At 41.1% G+C, this 25,096-nt stretch overlaps 1 protein-coding gene across 1 annotated transcript in view; it reads left to right on the top strand.

Annotated features, from left to right (window-relative positions):
• Window positions 1-25,096, top strand: part of HMCN1 (hemicentin 1) — a 189,408-nt gene that overhangs the window by 24,840 nt on the left and 139,472 nt on the right. The window contains exons 2-5 of the mRNA XM_051625140.1: window positions 7,373-7,443; window positions 11,070-11,228; window positions 11,630-11,752; window positions 24,840-25,011. Of these exons, the coding sequence (XP_051481100.1) occupies window positions 7,373-7,443; window positions 11,070-11,228; window positions 11,630-11,752; window positions 24,840-25,011 (525 nt within the window). The remainder of the gene's footprint in view (window positions 1-7,372; window positions 7,444-11,069; window positions 11,229-11,629; window positions 11,753-24,839; window positions 25,012-25,096) is intronic.

Below are 25,096 nucleotides of genomic sequence, written 5' to 3'. Positions count from 1 at the left end.
TTTCTGGGCAAATCAGCACCTGATTTTTATTATTTGTTATTGCATTTGATTAACAACTTTTAGGCAACTGCACTTGAGGCCCATAGTCTAAATGCAGTGCTGGTTGCAGTAGAAAAATTATTAATATTAGATTTTACCCATAGTCTAAATGCAGTGCTGGTTGCAGTAGAAAAATTATTAATATTAGATTTTACCCACTGTACATCTCCAAGCTAGCTTTTCTCTTCTGAGAAATGGAAACATATGATGTCTTTTTTTAACCATTGTTATTTTCTTTTTTTTTCTTTCTTTCTTTTTTTTTTTTTTTTTTTAAAAAAAGAGGCTCATAGATGTTATAACAATGGGAAGTAATAATACCAATATGCCACTAAGTGACATTTAAGTAAAACTTCTGCTCAACTTGTGGTCTCTGAGTTTCATCCAGGCTTCAGCCACTGCCCTGAGGTGACTGTTGCAGATTTTGCTACCCAAGGGTTATGACCATAGGCATCTGTGAGGATGGAGCTTCAGTAATGCTCCACTAACACTGGCCTGGGCACCTTAGCAGGGCTCTGCAGCTTGCATGGATTGTGTGGATTTTATTTGAATAGTCAGCTAAAGAAAAACTCCATGTGCAGTCTGACTCCTTCCAGTCAGCTGTCTCTCTTAGGTGAAGTTTGCATATGAAAGTTAATAGTCATAAGTCATGTGGCTGAAAAACCACTGATTAAAAAAAACCTACTGCTTTAGGGAAACATGAGCTTGCTGGGTTTGTTTGGCTTTTTTTCTCTCTGGTTGAGAATCTGGTAAAAATTGTTCACTGCAGTTCCTGGGCTTTTTAAAAACTTCATACCCAGGTTAGAGTCTGAAAGCAAGTGAGTCACGAGGGTATATAATTTAGGAAGAAATTTCAAATACCTTATTCTAGTGCTAGTCATCTTGGTGTTCCACAGTGCTCCCTGACCCGTGGGTGGGTCTTTCCAGTGGGGTGTGCATTAGCTTTGGGGACTTGTCATTGTAGGCAGCACCACCAACCCTGCTGGTGCTTCTGCACAAATTCAGCAAGGTGTTCCCCCACATCTTCCATGCAGGTTGGGGGTGTTCTTCACTTCCAAGCTTGAAGCAGAGGGCTTTGTTTTTTTAATAGGTGTTGGTTAGTAATACTTACCTAGCTTGTATTCCCAGAGTCAGCTGCTTGGGTTTAGTCTGCTACAGAGACTGGCAACCGGTTAAAAGTGGAGCAGCGTTTTAGTTGCATTAATGGTTAAAACTTAATTATAAAAATCTTCTGATTCTGTGTGTGTATGTTTGTCAGCTGTTTGAGGAGTAAAAAGGTTCGCTGTAACTTGAGGTGGCATTTAAAAGTATTTTCATTTAGTTGCTCCTGTGAGGTGATACTCAGGTGCTGGGAAGGACAAGCGAGCACTGTGGAACTGCTGATGGCAGCTGGTGAGTCTGTGGTGGGGAAGAGTCCTCATGTGCAGGACCCAATTTGTTGTTAGGAAACTAAAAGTTTCTGCTTGTGTGCCCTTAGGACAGCCAGCTGGCTGAGAGTAACTCATTATTCTTATTTCCTTTATGTTTGGCAGGTTGTTCCTCCTAAAGGTCTTCAGAAGAATAAGCAGAACTTTACAATGAATTGGATACAGATAAGGAAGCTTGAGAAGACAACATTAAACAGATGAAGCTCAGTGCTCAGCACTGTTAGTAAACAGCTCTTACTCCCAATTGTGCACCCATTTCTTTTGGCAGTAGTCCTGGTTGAGGCATTTTAGCTGTCCCAGCTGGTAATTCCTAATCCTCTGACATTTCTTTGCTTGTGGTGGTAGCAGTTTAGAAGATGTAAAGGAAACAAGACTGGAAGACAGCTCAGATACAAAAAGTATTTTTACATCTATAAATAAACCATGGGCAGGCAAGTGCATGTATGTATATATGAAACCCACCTCAGTCTTCTGATCTCAAAAGGGGTCAAGATTGCCATAGGTGGGAAGCACCACTCAGATGGAAGGCAAGATGGGAACTGCTTACACTGGCAGTGTGGATGGAAAGTGTGTCTGTAACCATGCCCGGTGTGTGATGTTCCTTTTTTCCCCACTATCAGACCTACATCTCAAGGGGTAGGTCTGGCGTATGTTAGAAGTGTAGGCTGGGCTGCCTCCACTGGGTCACCCCATTCCCATTCTTTCCTTCTTCCCCTCCCCCAGCTCTTTGCCTTACAAACGTTTTCAGTGGTGCCAGTAAATCAGAATATCCCAAAACTGTGTGAAAACCAGACACCTGTTTGGCAGCCTGAAGTTACAAATTTCTTGTTTGCGTAATTTGATCTGTAAACTCTTAATAACCCTATTTCATTGGAATCATGGTACTTAGCAGTGAATGATGAAAACAAGGATTGCTTTCTAAATGCAACTTCCTGATGAAAATGTAGTGCTCTTAGGTGTGCTGCAGCTCTGAAGACAGGTTTTCAGGGGGAGAGAAAAGGTTTCATAGTACACATTTAATTTTTCAAGGTATGCATTTAAAAACATGCCTGTTTTACTGAGTACAGATCCTTATTTTTTCAGATGCCTGTTGCTAAACTTGTTGGAATAAAAAAATAATGTGGGCAATAATCACCACTCAGATGTTCTTTGTGTTTTAAGGTGGGGGTAACTCTGAATTTCTTGAGTAGTATACTAGGTAATGAGGAAACTAACATCCTTTGACCTCCTCAGTTGCAGGCTGCAGGGTTTGGCACTGGTAAAAATCTGCACAGCTGTGGCATCAAACCAGTACACTGGTAGAACTGGGATGACACATCCTTGTGTGTAACAAAATGGTGATTTAGTAAAAGGCAGTTGTAATTACACTTGTTGATAGAATATCAGGGTTTTGCTGTTGTTAGGGCATTAGTTTTTGGGTTAGGTTTTTTCTTTTTGCTTTTGTAGTGTAGTTTTGCTTCAGGGAAATGTCCTTGCTCTGAATTAGAAAAAGGAATTCTGTGGGTGAGAGTGCTCCACAGGACTTCGTATCTCTGCCGAAATTCCTTCAGCTACCAATTATCAGTTAGAGCTTTTTTTTTTTTTCAGAACAATCAAATTCAATTTTCAGAGTTGATGAGAGCTAAGCAAATGACTTCCATATTCCCTTGCTAGATCTCCTAAAATATCCAGCAGTCCAAAACAGATAGCTGGTGCAGATGTCCTATGTGGTCAGGATTAAGGCTGTGCCAAATCTGTGATGACTTTCAGCAGGGATTATGTGTGATTGTGTGTCACTGGATTACTGGAGGTTTTCCCCATGTGCTTGCTGTTCAGCTTGTGTATAAACATGCAGCCATTTGAGGTGTGGCAGAAAGTCCTGGAAAAACATCAGGGCCATTCAGAACGGCCAGTTTCTCAGGTTACTTCTCTCATTTTTTAAAGGAGATATTTGTTTTGTCCTAGAAAGGACGTATCAAGGCTCTTAATCTCTGCCAAAAGGACTGGTATTGAGTGTTAGGTTGCCACATTTGTTTAATGGCTTAGGTACAAGCTCCAGCACCACACTGGTTACCTTGAGTTTTGTTTCAGTAATGTGCAACTGTTCCTTCAAAATACATTTCCTTTCTGACCTTATCAGGTTTGTGTGCGTGTGCAACGTTAAGTCAGCTTGAAGGAACTGAGATTTACATGGTATTTTTGAGAAGAGAGGGTTTAGTTACTGCCTCTGCCTTCTTGAGTCTGCATTGGGGTTTTCACCTTTTGTACAACCTCCTCTAGAGAACCAGGGACAGCTTTGGAGTACTGAGCAATGGGGAGACCTCTGCAGAAAACTGCTCCCAAATATACCAATATCAGTGCCTAGAAATGGACTTGTATTTCAGCATCACAACAGACATACTCTGTTGGAATATTTTATGTGCCAGTCTTTGCCTAAAGAATTAATGAAGTTTTTAAAAAAATGAAACATTTTTTCTTCTGCTTTCCTTGGCATGTTTACAGGTTCTAATTTCTGAGTAAATATTCTGCATTTAGAATGATACATATGTAACTATGCTTGATTTGAGGAATGTCTTGACTTGTGCACTAGACCTCTGCCTGCAGTCATTGAGACTTTGGGCCGTTTTGGATGTGGATAAATGTGCAGTTAGACCTATGAGTTGACTGGCTGCTTGCATACCACTGACAGATGCACAGAAGAACAAGGCTGTGCCTTTATTGCTTTTGTCAGACACTAAAAACCATTTTGAGAATTTTCTGTTAATTTGACTGTTATGCTTTTTTTGCTGTCTTGCCTTAGTTTAATGCCCCGCAGCTTCTCAGCACTGTTTAGATGGAAGCTCTTACACATGGTGAACTTGCACAGTTTGCTACTGTAAAACTCAAACCCTTCAACCCTTCAGAAGCTCAGCCTGAACTCATACTTCACATTTAACATTTTCAAAGGGCTTAAAACAGTTCTCCATCATGAGCTATGTAGTTCTTTGACAGCATTGAACAGGGGTTGGGGATTCAGACCTGCCTCTGTGCATTCATCCTAAAGACCCATGTCCAGACTGATGACTGCTATTTGACTTAAACAGTTTTTGAGCTACTAACTCTATTGGTAATTTAGTTTTCTATAAGAACTTTCTGTGGTACTTGGTGAGAGAACTTGCCCTTCTTCCCTGAAGTCCTTCTGTGACAATTGTTCCTAGCAGGCAAGTGAACTTTAAGCACTTCTGGTAATGTCTTCTCACTTTATCTATTCTGAATGCTTTGAAGGTCTGTGTTTACCTGCACTGATGAAACAGCCTTGTTTGAGCCTGCACTTTGAGGTAGCAGAATGAGGATAAAAGATAATGAGCTTGGTGAAGGCTATTTCAGCCTTTTTTGCAAGTAGGTCACTTAAGATGGTGGCATGACAGCTTGTGAAAGATGCTGGGGTTTTAGTACAAGTTGGTGGGTGTTCAGATGGTGAAAATCAGTCACATCACCATTTGGACCTAGAAGGTTGGGCTTGTAAGCTGTGTGTGAATAACCGGTAGCCCCCCAGTACCGGCTTGCGACACCTCCACACACCCTGTGAGAAGATCAGATGATGTGGGTGGGGGAAGTGATACCAGTCCAGAGCTGGGTGGTTGTTGCCATTCCAGACACCTGCTGTATCAGAAGTGGATCAAGCCAGTGCTTGCAGGCTGCTTGCAGCTGTAGGTTTGCATGAACTACTAGCATCCTTGCTTACAGCCAGGAGTGGTCCTGATGTCCCTCAAGTAAGAGCTGACAGAGACATGGTTGCTGTCTCGCCCTGGAGTGTTGGTGTCAGTTTTGGTGCTGCTGTTTGTCCCTCAGAGGAGCAGGTGATTGAAGCTGCTTACTCCTGTTCACTCCTTTCCAGGCCCTTGCTTGGCCTCAGGATGGGGGGTTCATGAGCTCTGGCCTTGACTGCAGAGCTGGCTGGAGAGATCTGCCCTCTCTGTGGCTGCTGCCAAGTTCTCAGGTCTGTCCTGACAGCAGGTGCCTCTCTGCTTGGTGCTGACTAGGCCAGACTCCCTTCCTCTAGCCGAGGAGCCATTTCAAAGCTGTGCTCCCTGCTGAGCTCCTGGCACAGCTGCTGGCGCCGGCCCTGCTGCCTCGGAGAGACAAGGCAAAGCTCTCATCCCATCCAAGCCTGGTGAGCTGCTCTAGCTTAGCTGAAGTAATGTTGCCATTCAGATCTTTGGTTTATAGGGAAGGAAAGCCTTTCCAAGGAATTTACTGCTGTAGAATTGAAAAATGCAGTCCCTCAACTGAGAGGGAATAATGGAGCTAGTGGTTTTACTGTATGTATAAACCCCAGTCAGTTATGGGCTTGAGAACAATGGCTGGCAGGGAAGGGATTTGAAGGGAAACAACTTGGAGATAGCTTTTATTTTTTACAGGTGTGTGCTTTAGTACCCAAGGGAGGATGGTACCATATGAAGTGGTAGGAACAGGAGCATGGTGGGATGAAGTGTGTGGAGGAATGGTGAATCCTTATAATGGCTCTTTGGTGATACTTCAGCATTTGAGTAATTAACATTCACAGATGACTGGCTCAAATCAAAGACATGCAGAAAGAAACGTAAGAGTCTAATACCCTAGGAAAGGTTTTGTGTGATCTCTTAGGTGATTTTCGTACAAATTAAAATTTATGCTTAGCAAAAGGCACTTGTATAAATAGATAGCCCAAGCAAACGTGTGTGATTACAGTACACCTTAGTGATGGCTGCTGCTGAAATGCCAATGAAAGAAGACTTTGAACTGTTTAAAGAAGGAAAATGTCTAGATTATATGGAAGATAAGTACACATACTTTTATAGAGCTTGGAAAGTGCTATATTGTCTGCTGAGGCAGCACTTCCATGTAAGCTGCAGCTGTATTAAATTGGCACCACTGCAGTTTCATGCTTTTCTTTTGTCCTGACTGCGTAATTGCACCCAGCTTCGTACGCTGGTGCTCAGCTGATCTCTTTGTGAGTGCTTTGGGGCACTAAACTAGCAGATATCTGTTCGCTTTTTCTTTTTGTCTGTTTGTTTATGTCTTTATTTTGGGCTTAGCAAGCCTGGTCCAGCTTGCTGAGCTAGACGAATGCGATTCCTGGCAGGAGGACAGAGCAGGAACGCCTGCCAGGATAGGGAAAGGACGAAGTGCATGCGTGCCAAGACAGATGAAGGTAAACTGTCAGGAGATCCCAGCAGTAGGAAACCAGCTGGTTAGAATCACATTTGATACCAATTAGGGTGGCAGTTGTTTGTTGAAGAGACCAAAGGAGGCTTGTGGCACAGCCAGGGCCCTTGGGAAACGCTCAGCTCTGTGCTGCTGTTGCTCACTCCTCAGTCTGCTGCCCAGTCAACTTCAGTTTGATGTTCTGTGCTTTCTCAATGTACAAGAACAAGGCAAACATCACAAATAGTTGGTTCTCCTTCAGTTCTTTCTGGCAGCTCCTGGTTGATAGGCTGAGATTGGGCACTGGGCTCACACCTAGCTTTTCCAGCCAGAGGATACATATTCTGTCAGGCAGGAGATGTGGCTCTATCCATCTATCTATTTTTACATCAGTCAGTGAAGCTAGTATGTGTAGTCTGTTCAGAGATTTGTTCTGGGGATTTTTGTTCCCTTCTGATTGCTAAAAGCAATTAAGTGATTGGTCAAAATTAAATGTGAAAGAAAGACAACACAAAATGCTTTACGTGCCTATAAATGTTTAAGACATCTAGAAGCTGGCAATACTGGCATGGTATCAGAGTTACTAGATTTGGAATCATAGATTTTGGTGCTGGGTATACCATTCCCAATAATTCCTTTCTGCCAAATGCTTCTAGTTTGTTGATTACTACCAGATTTTTATGAATCTGAAACAGCTCTTCACTTGAAGTTGTCTTTTTATAACTTTGTGTTTTCTTCATATTTTCCCATTTTTTCCATTCTAGAAATTGGTCCAGTGACAATAACCACTGATCCCAAGAAATTTCAATTTGAACTCAGGGAACTTTATGTTCAGGTGAGTACCATGTTCATTTTCTATGTGGTTCTAGCAAAGGCTTGTCCTCTAATCTGTCCTGTCACCTTGATGTTTCTGCTGCAATATGATGCTGTATCAGGATGGAGGCCATTTATCTTTGTCATTTTACCTCCTCAAACTGCCATCTTCCTGTTTTCTGGTCATCTTTATGATTACAGTTAATTACTTTGTCTTAGTTTACATCATTGTATGGAGACAAGAAAGAATAATTAGAACACAAGAAAGAATAAATAGAAACATTTTAATTTGTTCTGCTGCTTGTTCACAGACGCTTTTTAGAACTGTTTTACTGTCTTCTGGCACTCATTTCCCATTAAAACTAGTTAACTAATTTAGGTACCAGAGGGCTGTGAGACCCATCAGGTACGACTTGGGTACTGCCTTCACTGCCATGCATTGCTTGGTACCCACTTCAAAAGCATCAGGCTGCCTCGGGCACTCTTTTCTTATGCAAACCCTGTAGCTGTGCTCAGGAGTCAGGTGGCAGTTTTGATCTAGCACATCAGAGTGTCTCTCTTGTTGGAGTTCCCCTGGCTGAGGGTGAACCACAGCTGACATCTGGATTGGGTCAAAGGAGAGAATTATTGGAAGGGAGTTACCCTTATTGAAAGAAAATACAATCCTATTGTCTTGCCTTTTTTAATCAAGCAAAATCCTTCTGACCTGTGGAGAACCTAGCTGGGGTTAGTAGTGCCAGACAGACTTTCCTGTCTTAAAGAACCATCTTTTAGAAACTGGCACATGGTGTAATCCTTGTAATAAATATTACTTGAAAGCCAGTGAAGCTAATTTGGGAAGAATGAGTAGTTTAGAAGTTGGCAGAAAGATAGAAATTCAGGGAAAATAATACTCAGTTTTTTGAGGAGGCAGGAAAGACCAGCCATCATGCTTTTCCTCCCCTTCACAGGGAAATTTAAACTTAAAAAAATCCTTCCAGTCTTTTTTTTTTTTCTTTTTTTCCCCTAAGTAACTATACTAGTAAGTAATTGCAGCTATTTCTAAAAGCTATATGATTTAGATGGAGTTTTTGGAAATTTCAAACTCTTGTTTAAAAGTTACTGTCTAATCTATCTGAAATTTTTCTCTAATCCTGACTGAGTGCATATTTTGTCATTACTTCCAAGATATGCTCATTCAACTAAATCATGAATTTCACTGCCTTGCATTCATACATTATATTGGTGAAGGGCCAAAATATGAAAATAAAAATGAATTAGAATTAGTCTGTATACATTTAACTGAAGAAAATAGGCCCTCTTCCTTTTACACTGGAAGTGGTAAAGGAAGTTTCCCTTTGACACCACATCAGTTGATTCTGTTTTGCCTGTGTTCCATCTGTAATTAACTGTGAATCATCCTTCAGGGCAGCATGACAGTGACCTGCAGGGTGGCTCTTTCCTTCCCTCCCCCCAGAGTTAATCAGATTTTTTGTGTCATCTCGTATGAAACAGTTTTCACAAAGGGCACTTACTTGCATAAGCAATATACTTAAATCTTGTCTGCATGAAAACCTTTGAAAGTGTGTTCACGTAGTTGGAGTGTTACATAACCCCGTGGTACAGATGCCAATAAACTTGCATCAACAGTTCTGAAAAGGCTTTATTGGAGTATTTCTCAGTGTAAAAATGACAACTTTATGCAAATAATCTTCTGTAAAAGTGTTGACAACACTTATAAATCAAATTCTAAATTTATCCTTTTGTAATTGGGTCCAATGCCATTTGAGTAAATAGATATTAAATAGATATTAATTTTAGACATAAGAAATGGGAATAGTCCAGATGAGCTGAGCTAACAACCTAAATGTGTGTGTGCCCATCCAAACTGAGTGAAAAAAGAGACTTGCTGAGCTTTACTCACCTCTTCCCCCTCTCCCCAGAATACTTCACAAGGTTATTGTAACCATATTTAACTGCAATTTGGAGAGAAAGGCAGGAAACATCTAAAGGAAATTTTTCTTCCTTTTTACAATAAAGCTAATACACTTTTGTAGTTCTAACTGCCTTTTGAGAAAACCCCTCTCTGGGTCATGAAAATGAAAATGCTCACACTTGGTGTCAGAAAAACCATCTAGCTCAGCAGTGCTTTTCCTGTTATATGTAGGAAATAGAGGCTGCCATATAGAGCATTACGTGAGATAATATTCTAGTAGGCTTGAAGTGGGAATAGAGATTTTCTTCTTCCAAGTAGGTGTCTATAGAAATCAGCTATTATCTTGACTTTGACTATAAATTAAAGCTTTATGTGGAAGAGTCCTTGGCTGAAGGTGACATCCACTTAGCAAGAAATAACTTGGATATTCTGATCTGTCCCATGGGATTGTGTAAATGTTGCCAAGATAAAGTTCTGATGTGTCTCAAGTGTTTCTGGAGAATTATCTCTTGAATTTCAGGCAATCTGCAGTCTGCCAGTTGTTTTTCCCTTGAATAAAAGGCTACCTTTAGAAAGGATTGACCTATAAAAAGTACCTATTTTTTTAAATAGATGAAAAGTTTATTGATGCTTTTAAATTGCATTAAAGATAGTGATTAAAAATCACTACAGGCATGAACATTTCACTGGGGACAGCTGAAGTTTTTTGGGACTAGGGGATTGTGGGAGGCAAGGTTTTGTCTGGTTTGTGTGTCTGTATGAAATTTGAACCTCAGAATGTGATTTCTGATGGCATCTCAAGAATTAAAAATAGATGCTACAATTTCATTATCTTTTTTCTTTGTCCTTCCTTCATTCCTTCCCATCCTGTGGAGATTTGTAACTATGTATGTGTGAAGACATGTCAACTGTAGAAATAAAAGAAATAATTTATATATTCAATGTGGAGAGTGCAGATCTGTGCTGCTGGTTACATGGGCAGGTTTTACAGTTCATATTCAAGTCTTTGGAAGGTTCTGTCTCGAATATGCCAAGTTAGTTTTTGTGTAAGTTGAAGTGAACTTTTAAACAGCATTTTCGTCTAATTGTTAATTTAAGAAGATAAATGGATCCTTTCATATGAAGTTAAATAAAGTCATACTTGGAAGCATTTTGATTGAACTCATGGTCTGTGAATGTCCAGCTCTGCAGCTGTTTGCTTAGCGAGGTGGGGGCACTGGAGCACAGCACCTGTGCCCCTCTCCTGAGCTCCTGCCCTGCCTGCCCTGCACTGTCAAGTCTAGGTCAAGTTCTTGCTGTTCTGGTATCTAAAGGTCCCCCTGGAGCTCAGCACTACTTGGCTGGGATCATTTCCCATCTGTGTCTATCACCATGACCTCCCATGACTGCTGCATACTGCCGGAGAGATGGAATTGTCAGCCAGTGCAGGAGCGTGTGAGTGGAGGAAAGGAGCTGTCACAAGAGCTGGAGCTAAACAAAATTTGGTGCTTCCAGAAAGATAAGAGTGACCACAACAGCCATTTTCAGGCTAACCACAACTTTGTTTTCCCCAAGGAATTGTTACAGTTGTTGCTTCTGAGTGTGTGAGTCTGTGACAACACTGCAGGAACCGTACAATGCTCAGGATAAAAAGAGTGAATGAAGAATTATAAGCTGAGCAAGTATCTGTCTTGAATATCCCAAAAGAAAGCAACTTACTTGGTGTGCTCTGTTTTTCTTCTCATTGTGAACAGGGTGGTGGAGACTGTCCAGAGATGAGCATCGGGGCCATAAAGATCGCTCTAGAAATCTCTCTTCCTGGTTCTTTCATCTATGTATTTACTGATGCACGATCCAAAGACTACAGACTTACCCATGAAGTGCTTCAACTCATTCAGCAGAAACAATCACAGGTACAGAGGGATTTACATTCTGAGCTGGCTTATGTATTTAATGCCCTGTTTTCTCAATATTGAAGGGTGTAAATAGTGCAAGTGAACCTTCTGCCACTATGTGTTCTTGGCCAGTTTACCAGTTCTGTGGGTGTTTTGATTCTGCTCTGAAATAAGTATTAGGTGAAGTACAAGTGCTGATAGGTGATCACATCTAAAGTGGTTCTTGTCTGTTCCTTTTCTTCTTCATTGCTCTAGTAGTGAGTGCAGTATGGCAGTCCTTCACGCAAAGTGACATGCACCCATGCCAAGTGATACTGTTCTTCTGTTGTCATGTCTTAATGCTGTCTTTGCCACGTTTTCCTCAAGTTTGCACCATGTGCCAAATGGTTTTTAATTTTTTTAATTTTCTTTTAATACAGGTAGTGTTTGTACTAACTGGAGACTGTGATGACAGGAATCACATTGGCTACAAGGTCTACGAAGAAATTGCCTCAACAAGTTCCGGTCAAGTTTTTCACTTGGACAAAAAACAAGTTAATGAGGTAACTTTGGTGGAAATCTGCAATATATAGAGAAAGCAAGGCAGAGGCTGATACCTCAGATCTCTAAGTGACCTGATCATGGGTCAGGAAGGATTAGGGGAAATTCTAAAGGTTGTACTGTTGTTGTGTTGGTATGTGGTCCCTGTTCCACCTTTCCCTTCCTTCTTTTTCCGTCTGCTATATCAGGATGTAATTCTGTGACTTTTATTTGTGTTCAGAAAGTGTGAATTGCCATAACCTCACCCATTTCCCTCTGCCTGTGCCAGCAGGCTTCCCGGAGGAGAGACTTTAAAGTAAGGTGCAGTTCTGTGCTCTGAGTAGTGCAGTGACTGTAATGCTCTGAAGGGAGTGCAGTACCAGCTTTAAATGAGCATTTTGTTAGAAAGCAAAGGATTGCTAATAAGCCTGGACAAAAACCTTCCTCTCCTAATGAACAGATAGGTTTGAGCCAGCAATTTTCCATTGTTCACAAACTGTGGTAAGTTTTTTATTGAAGCGATTGTTCCAATCCTTTTGACAGCCCTGCTGACTTCCCAGGAATTGTGACTGCTGACCTGCAGCCTTGAGTGACTGTTTTCTTTGAAAATTCCAGTGAGCCTTAAGCAGAAATGAAATTTCAATAGTGCTTGAGAAAATAATTTGGAGAGAAATGGAAGCACATGTTAGATATTTGGGGAGCTGGAATGATTTATAAATGTTGTAAACATTTTCCTTTGACTTCCTGGTATAGGCAATAACTAGACTCGGGCTTTTAAAATAAAATTTATTTTGCTTTGTTCCTTTTTCTTTCTTTCCTACAATTTGGACAATGGCAAATGTTGGAGCTCCTACATCGTGTCTCCTACTGTTATTGCCTAAAAAAATTGAAGGGTGTTCTAAAGTACTGGCAGTGATGGGAAGGTGATCAAAAGGAGGAACTTCCCAGGGGATTTATCCTCCAAAAGTCAGAGGAAAATAAATGAGCTGTTGGGACTCGGCAGTTCCTGTCCTTTGTTTTGCAATTATTTGTGTATGAGGGATGAAACTGCTCTGTCAGATTCTTTGTACAGAAGGGATCATGATACTGCCAATGGGAAATGCTCTCTGCCAGGACTGAAGTTTTAGGATAAAGTTTTTGTTTGACTCTTCTGGTTTTGTTTCTTCTGGTTTTGGGAGGTAGAAGTGAGCAGAAGGAGCAACTTGTAGGTGCCAAGTGACTCTCATGTTCCTCAGTGGAGCTGGCACGCAGTGTTGCAGGGCCTGTCTGCCTCTGCCTTTTCAGCTTCTTGGTGCTTTCCCATTTCTAAGAATCCCAGCTGCTGCTGCTGGAACTGGGAGTCTGTCTTTGAGTTTTGAGTAAGGTTTTCAGCAGGAGGTTTAGTAGCCGCTTTCACCTCCTTCCTGCTTCATCTCAGTGTTTCCTCGGAGCAAAGAGTGGGCTCCTCATCTACAGGCAAGGCAGCCCACAGCCTGCAGGAGAGCCAGGGATTGATATCAACAGGTGATGATGCCAATAGGTGCTGTTCTTGCAGGGTTTTTAGGGGAGAGGGAAGAGTACACTGCTTTATATAATTGCATCTCCTTTCAGTGGCCATAAGCTGTGAGAGATGGCACAGGTAAATAAAAAACCTAACACTCTACATCACTTTCAGAAATCTTCCCCACTAACTGCTGAACAATTTGCATTCAAATAATTTTAACGACCTCATGTAAAGTTATATCTGGGCTCAGGGACAGTGAGAATGAGTTTACCAAAATGCTGTTGTTCCAAATAAAAACTTCACTGTGGATTTTGGTTCTGGATCAGAAATCCTGTTTTCAAGGAGCACATCCACCAATGGGCAGATGCAAAAGAACAGGAGATACACAAGGAATCTGCATCAGCCATGCAGGCCATATCCTTCAGGGAAGACTCAACAGAAATAAAACTTGTCCTTCTTTTTATCTGACTAGTCAATTATGTGTAAAGAATTAAGCTTATAAATGCTAAAAACATACTCACTGTTTTGGACCTGAAGACAGTTAATGCTGAACAGTAGATTAGGAAAGACCTACAAAGTCACTGACTGAATCCTCTGCCAAACCAATGTCTTGTTTTGTTAAAACGTTTTTGATTGTTCTACCCCCAAAAAGCCCCAACAAAGCTATTTTTAGTGTATAAAGTTTCAAACCATTATTGTCATCCTTGGCCTTTGTGCGTTAAGTGGAGAATGAAGCAATATTATAAACTAGCTACAAGGAAACACAACAAAGCAGTACTTGATAATCATCCAAGGCTTGTGTTATCAAGAAGATTAAGAAATCTAATTGCCTTCTTTTACTTCTGAAAAAGTTATGATCTCAATACTACAATTAACTCGATCAAAATCATTGTCAGTTGACAAAATTGTGTTGGGTTCAGTCCAGCAAAGCAAGAAATATATAAGGTTATCCACTTACTTGCTGAGTGAAACTCTTCTAACAGTATGAGAGGAAGGTCATATTTTGACAGATGTGACATGTGTTTTCTGCATTAGACTAATAAGAATATTCTCAAAGTCCAAAGTTTTGGTTTTATTTTCTAAAAATTCTTTCTAGGTTTTTCCTTAATTTGGGGTATCAGTTGTACCATCATCTCCTGAGGTAGCTCTACTCAGAACCCATGACAGGTCAAAAACCTGTTATAACAGTAAGAAACCAAGTAGGTTTTAATAGGATTTGCTAACATTTGGTGAATTATGTGATCACAGGTCTCTAAGGCTGGAAAAGTATTTTGTGATCAGAGCCATAAAAGGGAAAGGTTTACTACTAAATTTTTAGTTTTGAAGTTCTACTTCTGTTAACTTGTGACCATCACAGATTTCCTTGGCTACTGTGAGGTTCTGTGGCTGCTTTTGTAGGCTCAGGCCTTAATTTGCAATAATTGGTCCAAATGAAAATGCATTGAGCACACACATCAAACATGGGTTGAGTTCTCACTTTAAGAACAGATTCTGTATTTTCATAAGCATATCCAGTTTTATTCATGTCTTTCCAGAAGGTACTAATTTGGGGTTGAACTGAAGTTCTGTTACACCACACTGACTTATTCCCCTCATAAGGAAGTACTGCAAGGAAATTCCTGTCAATGGTTCTGGTGCTCAAAGGCTTGTGCTGGTGCCAGAACTGGTGTTAAGATGAAGAGTGATGATGAGCAGAGTGTGATTTTGGTACAGCTTCAAAACAGTGGTGATTAATTAGCCATTGGTGGTTCAGAACATGCCTCCAGGTCACTTTTATTGTGGTAAAAATGAGTCATTACTATGTGTGATGAATTAGACTGGTCAGTATGGCTGAAGCTTGGGTGTTCACAAGAGGTGAGCTAGTGAGTAGTAGTTTTCCATTTCTTAGTATTCAAACACTTGCTTTTCTTGTTCTAACCTTTCTGTGAGAAGGGAAAGCTTTCCCTAGGCTGCTCAAAAACAGCTTTGTTACTGATTTTTAGAGTAAGTAGAAGTGAATGTTCCATATCCAGTTCAATTGCTGGAAGGAGACATGGGAATGACTCTGAAGGACACTGGAGACAGGGTGGAAAAAGGGGGTGTTGTTGAGCAACTCGAGGAGACTAGATAAAGGAAAATAGAGTTCGGAACTGGGGTGAGAAGCTTATGATTAGAAGTGATGTGAATGAGAGGAGATTGGGAAGGGGAAAGGGATGGGACAAGACTGGTAACAGAACATGTTAGAAGGAATGCTGCCAAAGGAGTCCTTCTTGTGGGGAAGGGGCAGAAGGTGAATGTCTGTAAGGTCATGCGCCTCTGGAGTGAAGTCCAGTAGTCTTCATGCTCATGAAGGCTTTGCTGTGAACAGAAATCTTTCAAACCCACTGGAAGAGCATCTTATTAGTCCTGTTTGTCAGTCCTCACAGGAGATGGCAACCGAGGAGTTAGGCCTGCACGACACAGGTTAAAGTTCTCTAGTGGGCGTGAGCCAAGTGTCCGTTTGGGTGCTGCTACATGAGGAAGCAGTTCTAAACTTACTTGCACTTGGTTCAAACTGCAAAAGGCCCCTCCCCTGATTTACAAGGATAACATGAAGGTGGCAAAGTCAAAAGCTCAACATCACAGTGTAGCTTTAAGGTTTCTTGCCTTCTCTTTTCCCTCTGTCCCAAATAGTTTGCGTTTTCATGGGAGGAGGAGGAGTGGTTTCATGGCAGAGGCAGCTGAATGCAGCCTTGGAGAGTATGCTTCTACTCTGAGGTTATGTATTGTACACTGAATGCCAAACAAGGGGGGGGAAATAACAATTGCAGCTGTCCTTTCTCTGTTTTGTGTGGAACTTGGATTCTCTGGAAAAAATAGACTGATCATGTTCATAAGGGCTGTCACAATGCGACTGCAAAGGGATGTTTTAAAGAGAGTTGAAAGCAGGCAGGCTGAATTCCTGTGTTTCCTAGTTTTGATAAGCTTGAGATTCAACACTAACAAACTTTTCAGTTATGTGCCTTGTACACATGTAATTATATGTATAGTTTGATTTATTTCCATTGTGTCATTTTCACATGCACTCAGTCATATTTTTAGATGTGCATGGAAAAGCATTATTAGAATATTTTCCTCTTTGTGTGGAAGTATAAACCTGCTTATATTTAAGCAATGAAAGAGTTAACTTCAAATCCTGTTGCTTTGACTTTTTGAGAATGTTCTTGAGACCCAGAATAAACAAATGGGAATAGGGACCATGCTCCACAGATTTTCCAGGTTTCAGTATGCATTCCAAGAAATGACCTGACAGCAGGGCAGGTTGCAAGAGCAAATTCTCTGGAGAAGTGTTATAAATTATTTCTCTATTTGCCCTTCCCCCTCTAATAATATTCATCAAGTCACAGTTTGGCAGAACAACAAAAGCTGCTGTTGTTTTGGGGGCTTTCTGTAAGGATCCCAAAGGGGGGGGAAAAGTATCAACTTCCAACCTATGTTACAGCAGTATTGCAAACCTCTTTGGAATGACTGGCTTGGGAAATGGATCTACCAAAATTGCCTATTGAACTTCGGGGAAAATATTAACTGTAGAAGCAAGTTACTGCCAGACTGCAGACAGCTGGGTCATTCTGTTGCCTTCCATTCTCATTTTAGAAAGGAAGAAACTCCCAAAACCTGAAGTTGGGTTCTACTCTGAATTTAAGACCCTTACTCTCAGTAGCTTCTACTTCTGCAATATACTTGGTTTAAAAACAAAGGTGTTCTTGATTCTGTTTCCTGAACTGGCAGTTGCACAGTGTAATTCTTACCTGGGATGATGTGTTTTATTTTAAGGACAATTTCTGGTGTAAGAGAACTACTAAGTAGCCTCAGGGTCATCAGTCAGCCTGCCTACAGTTAATAAAAAGGAATTTTAGCTAAGGTTTACAGCAATTGCTGTAGTATCTAAGTACTTAATTGCTCTATCTGTTAGCACAGTACTTCTGTGGATAGAAATGTGGTGTTGTTTCCCTTTTGAGGGGAGCATATGAAGGAGCATGAAGAGATTAAGTTGGTGTCTGCTGTGACAACTTGGCAGTTACACCAAGTAATTGCACAAACTAAAAATACGAGAATGAGGACAGAACCCTTGTCAACTGAGTCAGTGTACTATTATAGGAACCAGAGGGTCTAAAAATCATACTCCCTATCAATAGATCAATATGTATTTATATAAGGAAATACATTTCCATATGTCTAAGGTCAGGCATAGTTGGCATAACGTGTGCTTGAGAGCCCATGCCTAATGGTAAGTGTTGGTTGGACTTCCCTCAAGACCTTGAACCAGCCCCACTTCACTTTGTGTTCACAGCAGGTCAAAACATAAAATACATGTGTCTGCTCTGCAGAATTATTACATGTTTTTATAGCCCTACTTAATTATACTTCATAGATTGCAAAAAGTGGAAGAAGATGCAAACTCTTCTTAAGATATTTTTTTCCTCCAATGTAATAAATGGTAGGAGCTATTGAAGTGGGAGGTACTTTTTAGAATCCTGCCAGTGATTTGTATGCATGTCCTCTTCTGACTGCCTAGCTGCTGGGATGAAAGAAGAAAGACTAAACTCCCATTTGAGCTTTACTGGGTGGAAGAGTTCAATTCACTGACTGTTACCTCCTTTGGGAAAGTCCATGCTGACTGGTCCCTGTCACCTTCTACTTCATGTGCCTGGAAAGATAACAGAATTAAGTGTGCCTTGTTAATACTAAAAGATAATCAGAACTAGACGAACCTCATGATGTGTATCAAGAACAGATAAATGTTGTCAATCTGTGAGATGCACAGATAGAAATCTCTAGAATTCATGTTATACATCTGAGATGAAGCTATGGCAACACTTGTCTTTTATCTAATGGAACAGGTACAAAATGTAATTACTTAACAATAGCAGATAAGTCAAGGTGTCTAGAAAGCTCTTGGATGGTGGAAGACTTTTAAGAAAAAAACAACAACTTAGTAAAGATTTTAAAAAGAAAGGTTTGAGCTTAATCTCTGTTCTGGACTCAGAATGGATCTTGGTAGATATTAAAGTATTTTAACATCAGCAGAATTTGTTTTCATTGTCTGCAAATGCTGTAGTTCCAGCAGGGACCACAAAAGTTAGCCTGTACTCAGTCATCCAGTTCAGAATTCCCTTAATTTAAACTCAGCTGGTTTAAATTTACCTAAAAATTTAGGATGGGCTTTTTTCTTTCAAGCTGACATTTTGAAGTCAATAGAAGCAAAGGGATGTTGAAACAGTTGGGTTTTTTGGGGTCTCCTTGTGCAGTACTGCTTGAAAGAAATACAATTCTCTGATTCTATGAAATTTAGCTGTGTTAAGTTCACATTTATATGCTAACTCAAATAATAAATTGGACTTGTGGATTTGGATAGGTCTTGAATGAAGATTCTGATTTGTAAATGGAGGGTCAAAGATGGGAGCAGAGGGAGGAGGATAGAGATGGAGGAAAATGTTACCTTCCCTTCTCTTGGAAAGAGAACACAGCTAGTTAATTAGCTCTCTGGTATTTCTTAAAGAATCTAGTTGTACCAAGGTTGGTGGTCTTCTGTTATTTCAATACTATTTTTTATAGTGCTCTGGTAGCTGTATGCTAAAATTGTTTTGTCTCAGATCTGTCATATCTCACAGTCTTGGTTAAAATTAATTGTACTGTCAGACTTTCCCAGCCGCGTTGGGAAGTGGCGCAAGGAGTCACAGTCAGTATGCAACTCTGGAAACCAGTCAAATCACTGTGATTTATAATTTTTGAAAGCATACAAACTTATTTCCATTTTATTCAGACATCTGGACCACAGAGTGGTAGCTCAGTCCCTGACAAAGCAGTGTGGAAGCCTAACCCCTTGGACCCATGTTTAACGGACTCAGTGAGACTACTAAATATGTGCCCTTCAGGTTAGACTTTTGACCCACTTTGATTGTGTACTCAGGAAATATTTAGTGGCTTTGATCAGGGAGGCTGAGCTCCCATTTCTGCTACGAGGGATCCTCATCTTAACCACAACCAGCCTGGTCACATGCAGTAAGCCTTATGCTATGTTGTCTGAACAAAGAAGCCAAAAGCTGAAGAGTTGGTTCCACACCCAGAAATAGTTGATGCCTGCTTGCTGCATGAGGTGCTGACAGTCTGGGATTTCAAGGATGGAGGATCAGCAGAAGTTGAAACCAGTGGTTTTATGCCAGATATGTTTCTTCTGTCCCAAACCCCAACATTTTCCTTAATCATAGTAGCATCACATTTGCAAGTACAGTGGTTGTTTCAGCAACAGAGCTGTGAGGAGGTGGGGTGCAAAGCAGGCTCTTCTTTTCCCAGTGCTGTTTGAATTGGTGTTGGCATTTTTGTGGCAGTTTTGTCTGAATTGACTTTATGGCTAACTGAAGCTGCTTTTTGTCATGGACAGAGGAAAGGAGCAAAAGAGAATTGGATTCACTTCACTCTGTTTACTGAAAATTCCTTTTCTGATTTTAAAGTGTTCTTTATTCTTAAAATACCCTAGGCTGCTGTGCATCATTAAATAACTGTTGCTTGTGGTTCCAGTGATAGGCTACAAGGTCTCATATAATTTACCTTTGAAAGAAAGCCAGCTTTTGGAACAATTTACATGGCTCAGCTCTCCTATCTGCCAGAAAGGAGATCTGGGGCTCATAAAAGTGTTTGTTTTGATTAGATGTTCATCAGTATGTAACTGTTTATTTCAAAATGAACTTCCCACTGGAGAGCCTTCCCACTTGTTTCCCAAGTTTGTAGAAGTACCATGGTCCTGCAGTGGCTTGAAGTGAACTGAGCTGTTTGAAAGCAAGATTTGTTATGAAGGAAGTTAGTGATGGAGTAGACTAAGAGATGTAACTAGGAAAATAAACCAACACAACAGACCAAAAATGTTTCAAAGCTGGAAGACCTTGGCTTAACTTCTTTTGCTAAAGTTTTGTGCTGTGCAGCTTTGGTGACTGTGGTTTTAAGAAATTTCCCCCTGTTTGATGGGTTGTTCTCAATCCAGATCCTTGTAATGATTCAATGGCTCTAATGAGCTGGCTTGTGGCATGACCCCAGAGACAGAGCAGTGGGGCAGTGAGCTTTAGGAAGGAGAATGTGTAATTGCAAGGAGGGAAGAAGTGAGAATTCTTTATGCTGGTTTAACTCCTTCATGTGCCTGTACTTGTGAACTACAACTTATAAAAAAACCTACATATATAACCCCAAGGAGGAAACCACTGGCAAGATAATAATTTGGCTCCAGGTGCATTTAGTAATCAATGTGACTGCTGTTAGGCATTGCTTTGTATAATTTGGTAAGAGCTGCTGGAATAGTGTCATTGCCAGTACTCTGCTTTCAAGATGCATTTTCCTTGGTGTGGTTGCTGTCAAAGGTCCACAAAGCGCTTTGGGATCACTGGGTTCATGTATGCTCTCGTAATTTTACCATTCTAATTCTAACAAAGTTTAATCAGCTCTCATTCAATGCAGAAACAGGTTAGAGCAATCTTGAATAGGTATCTTGTGTTGGGGTGTAATGTGGAGAGGGTGTGTTGTAAGATTTAGTAGTACAGATTGACCTAGGTAGAGTGGCGTGTTCTTCCCATCCATTGTTTCTGTTCTGCCTTATTTTCACTGTGAAATGGTGGTATTAATAGAAAACTGAGTAGATCTTAGAGAGTCTTCTCTCATGAGGCTATGGAGTATGAGAGTGAGCTAAGCTGCTGAAGGCTTGGACCTTCTGACTCTTTCCAAGTGAGTAGTAACCACAGAAGTGGTCCCGGAGTGATGGGTCATCTCCACCCTGCTGGATGCTGTGGCTGCTGCTCAGGAAGAGGCAGCTCAGGTTGATGGGCATGACTTGAGGATGTGTCCCAAAAATGTGTCATGGGAGCTGAAACTGTTACCTAATTTTATGGGACTTTTGAAAATGAAAATGAATTTAGCAATAAGATATTCCCTGCCCCCATCACACCTATGTTACAATGTCATTTTGCCAGGTTTTCAGGTTTCTAATATTAACACCTGAGCTTAAGAAGGAACTTGGTGCATAAATACCAATGTGATTCCAGTTCTTGCATATGTTGGCAAAGCCCCTGCAACAATGCCTTTACCTTGATTTGATTTTGACTTGATTTATTTTGCTTAAGTCTCTTGAAAGGAGTCTCAGCAAGACTGGAAAATTCCCTTCTGAAAATTCATAGAGGTTCATTAAATTTTACAATTAATTTAAAAACTTACCTGTGGAGTTAAGATCGTGGAATTAAATGGAAAACTTTCCATATGCCTACTACAAAAAAACTGGCATAGTCATCTCAATGTAATGTGAGTAGAGCAGATTAAAATTTCTTTTGGAAGCATTTTGGACCGAAACGTGTAATTTCTAAAGGTAAAACTTAAAATGAGCTGTATCTGTTTGAAGCCTTGTGATTTCTGTTCTGGGCTTGTCTAAAGGAAACAGAGTTGCTGAATAGCTGGTGTCACTAGCTGTTGCAGAAACTGCATTTCTCTTCAGGGTGACGTTACTTTAGGGTTTTGAGTAGTATAGTTAGTTTTACTGGGATTTTTGTATGTTCTTTTTAAAATATGCCTAAGCACCTTGCTCCTGCAGACCTTGTGGAGAGAGCACAGAAATATTGTTTCACTTCACACTGCATTGGGAGCATTATTACTGCTAGTGCAGGGATAATAATTTATGAAAACATGCAATTTCAAATGCACTTTGAATTATGCCCTTCAGTTATGTAAACTTCTTTCACATTTACACAAACGTTGCTCTGCATTCATAGTATAACATATAAGAACAAGTAATATTTCATTTAAAACAGACTGGAATCTAATTTCTATCACAAAATTTATCTTGCACAAAAACCTGATGTTCTAACCATTTTTTTTTAAATGGAAAAAGTGTGCAAATTATGCCAAACAAGCCACAGAAAAGAGACACTTTTGGGCTAGTGTGTTGAATCATGTCCTAGAGCTCAAGGCTTGTCCTTGGACCTTCCATTGCTGACAGATGACTTGTCCTGGTTTGTTTAGTGTTGGTTTCCAAGACTTGTGCACTGACCAGTTGAATTGGTATAGTCAAGTTTTCCTTTCAAAAGTTTTTCTGAATGCAGTGCTGGTTAACTGTAACCAGAAATAGTGGTTCAGTGTTACTGAATCGTATTTACAGTGTTATATGAAATTGATATTACTTCAGTGGGATTAAAAAAATATGCTGCAGTTCTGTGACCTGCAGAGCTGATGTAGTATAATTTATTTTTTGACAGACGAGGTGTTTTTTTGGAGAGGTTGAGTTTTTTGATTGCAGCAGGTTAGTGTTGGCTAATGGTGGAGCTCCCATCCAGCTGCTCCCTCTCTCCCTGCAGCTAAGCTGGGGGAGAAAACAGGAGGAATGGGCGGGAAAGCTGCTGGGTCCAGGTGAAGACAGGGACATTCCTCACAGGTCACTGTTGAGGGCAAAACAACTTAAAGAAAATTACTGTGTTGCCAATTAAAATAGGTAATTAATCATTTGTTCAGGTAGTGAGGAACAAAGACACGTAGGAACACTTTTCCCCCCACCTTTTCCCAAGCTGACTTTCCCTCCCAACTCCTCTCCCTCCCCCCAGTGCTGCAGAGGGAGTGGGAGATGGGCTGTGGTCTGTACATGGGAGTTTCTCTCTGCCTCTCTTTCCTCCTGACACTTTTCATTAGAAAGGGTTGCATTAGGAATGGTGTGGTTAGTCGGTCAAGAGAGGTTCTCCTCCCCCTCTATTCTGCCCTGGTGAGGCCACATCTGGAGTATTGTGTCCAGTTCTGGGCCCCTCAGTTCAGGAAGGACAGGGAAGTGCTGGAAAGAGTCCAGGGCAGAGCCACAAAGATGATGAAGGGAGTGGAACATCTCCCTGATGAGGAAAGGCTGAGGGAGCTGGGTCTCTTTAGCTTGGAGAAAAGGAGACTGAGGGGTGACCTCATCAATGGTTACAAATACGTAAAGGGTGAGTGTCAGGAAGATGGAGTTAAGCTTTTTTCAGTGATGACCAGTGATAGGACAAGGAGTAATGGATGCAAACTGGAGCATAGGAGGTTCAAGGTGAATATCAGAATTTTTTTTTTTCCTGTGAGAGTGACAGAGCCCTGGGACAGGCTGCCCAGAAAAGTTGTGGAGTCTCCTTCTCTGGAGACATTCAAACCCCCCTGGACACGTTCCTGTGTGATGTGCTCTGGGTGACCCTGCTCTGGCAGGGGGGTTGGACTAGATGATCTTTCGAGGTCCCTTCCAGCCCCTGGGATTCTATGATTCTATGATTCTCTCACCGAGCAGTCCTGCCGGGAGGGACGCGCTGGGCCGTGGGGCGCTCCCCGGCTGCGGGGAGATGCAGGGAGGTGGCTGCTGCGGCAGGGCCCCCTGCTCCAGCATCGGCAGCACCCCTCTCATCTCTTGCTTGGCTGCTCCTCACACTTTCTTGCTCCCCCCTCAAGCCTGAGGCAGCACTTTGCCCTTTCCCAGGTGCATTTCCCAGCTGTGCTGAGGGGCTGGGCTGTGGCTGCCACGGGGCTGTGGTGGAGGGGCAGCCCCTGTGAGCAGAGCTGCTCCCTGCCAGGGCTGCCCCACGGCCTGTGCCTGTGGAGAAATCAGGTTATAAAATAATTTGGCTTATGTTGTTCTACTTTTTTGCTTGGGAAAGGTGGTCTCGTTTCTTCTGGCCCAGCACAGGCCTGAGGTGGGCCCTGCATGGTGGGCTCTTGAGCTTGTGGCGTTTCTGCCAGTCCAGGTCACTTAGACTCTCTCTGGTTTGTATTTATTTTCTTTTTAATTTTTTAAATAATTTTTTTGAAGACATTTCAAGCTAAGGACTGTAATTCTGTAAGGCAGAAATTTGATTTTGATTGCAATAATTTTTCTTCTAAAGCATTGTTCCCCTCTGTTCTGACCTGTGTGTTGTGCTTAATAGTATTTTTTGTCAGGTGTTTGAAAAAGGCCACAGATGGTGATTACTCAATACATCTGGATGAAGGAAGTTTTCCTTCTCACAGTTAGTTGGTGACCAGGAACATGCGTAAATTTGTATCCCTAATAAATTTTAAACACGTGTTTGTAGATCGTCTGTAGAGGTGTATTCAGGACTTTAAGCATCGTGGCTCCAGCAGGATTTTCTATTAAAATTGCATGTTTTAAAATATATTTGTCCTAATGTGACTAACCTATTCATTCTAGAATCTTGGTAAGATGAACATCGTTTTGGTCCTTGTTTTTCCAGGCTGTCTGTTTTGTCACATCATGTATGTTGATTCTTAACACTGAGCAGCAGAAGTTGAAGCATTCCTTTGCTTGGATGTCAGTGCTTGGTTTCCTCTGTATTCCTGGCCTACTGTCTCTTTTTTTTTTTTTCTCTTTTTTTTTCTCTGTATTCCCTGCTTGTGCCATCTCCAGAATATCTTTGCTGAAATGAATGCACTGGATTATTATATTAGGCAAGTCCTTTACCGGTGTGTTTGCTCAGAGTGATGTGGTAGCTGAATGTCACCAGACACAAGGATCATAGGTGAAAGCAGTGATCTTCCATTGCAATATAAGTTAATGTGGGATCTCTACAAGACAGTATAGACAGTATTTCAATAGCAGATACTGTTAACAGTGTATTAACAAATGTCACTATCTCTTCTAGGTTTTGAAATGGGTTGAAGAAGCAGTTCAAGCCTCCAAAGTGCATCTCTTGTCTACAGACCATTTGACCATGGCTGTAAATACTTGGCAGATCCCTTTTGATCCAAGTTTGAAAGAGGTTACGGTGTCCTTGAGTGGCCCTTCACCAGCAATTGAAATTCATGATCCATTAGGTGAAGTATCTTATACCTTTATTTTTGTGATAGCAAAAAAAGTAAATGAAAAAGACAATCCCTACTGTCTCCAGTAAGGAAGGCC

Source organism: Apus apus, chromosome 7, assembly GCF_020740795.1.
Source record: "Apus apus isolate bApuApu2 chromosome 7, bApuApu2.pri.cur, whole genome shotgun sequence".
In the NCBI taxonomy this organism is placed as follows: Eukaryota; Metazoa; Chordata; class Aves; order Apodiformes; family Apodidae; genus Apus; species Apus apus.
This window is presented reverse-complemented; position numbering and strand designations above follow the sequence as displayed.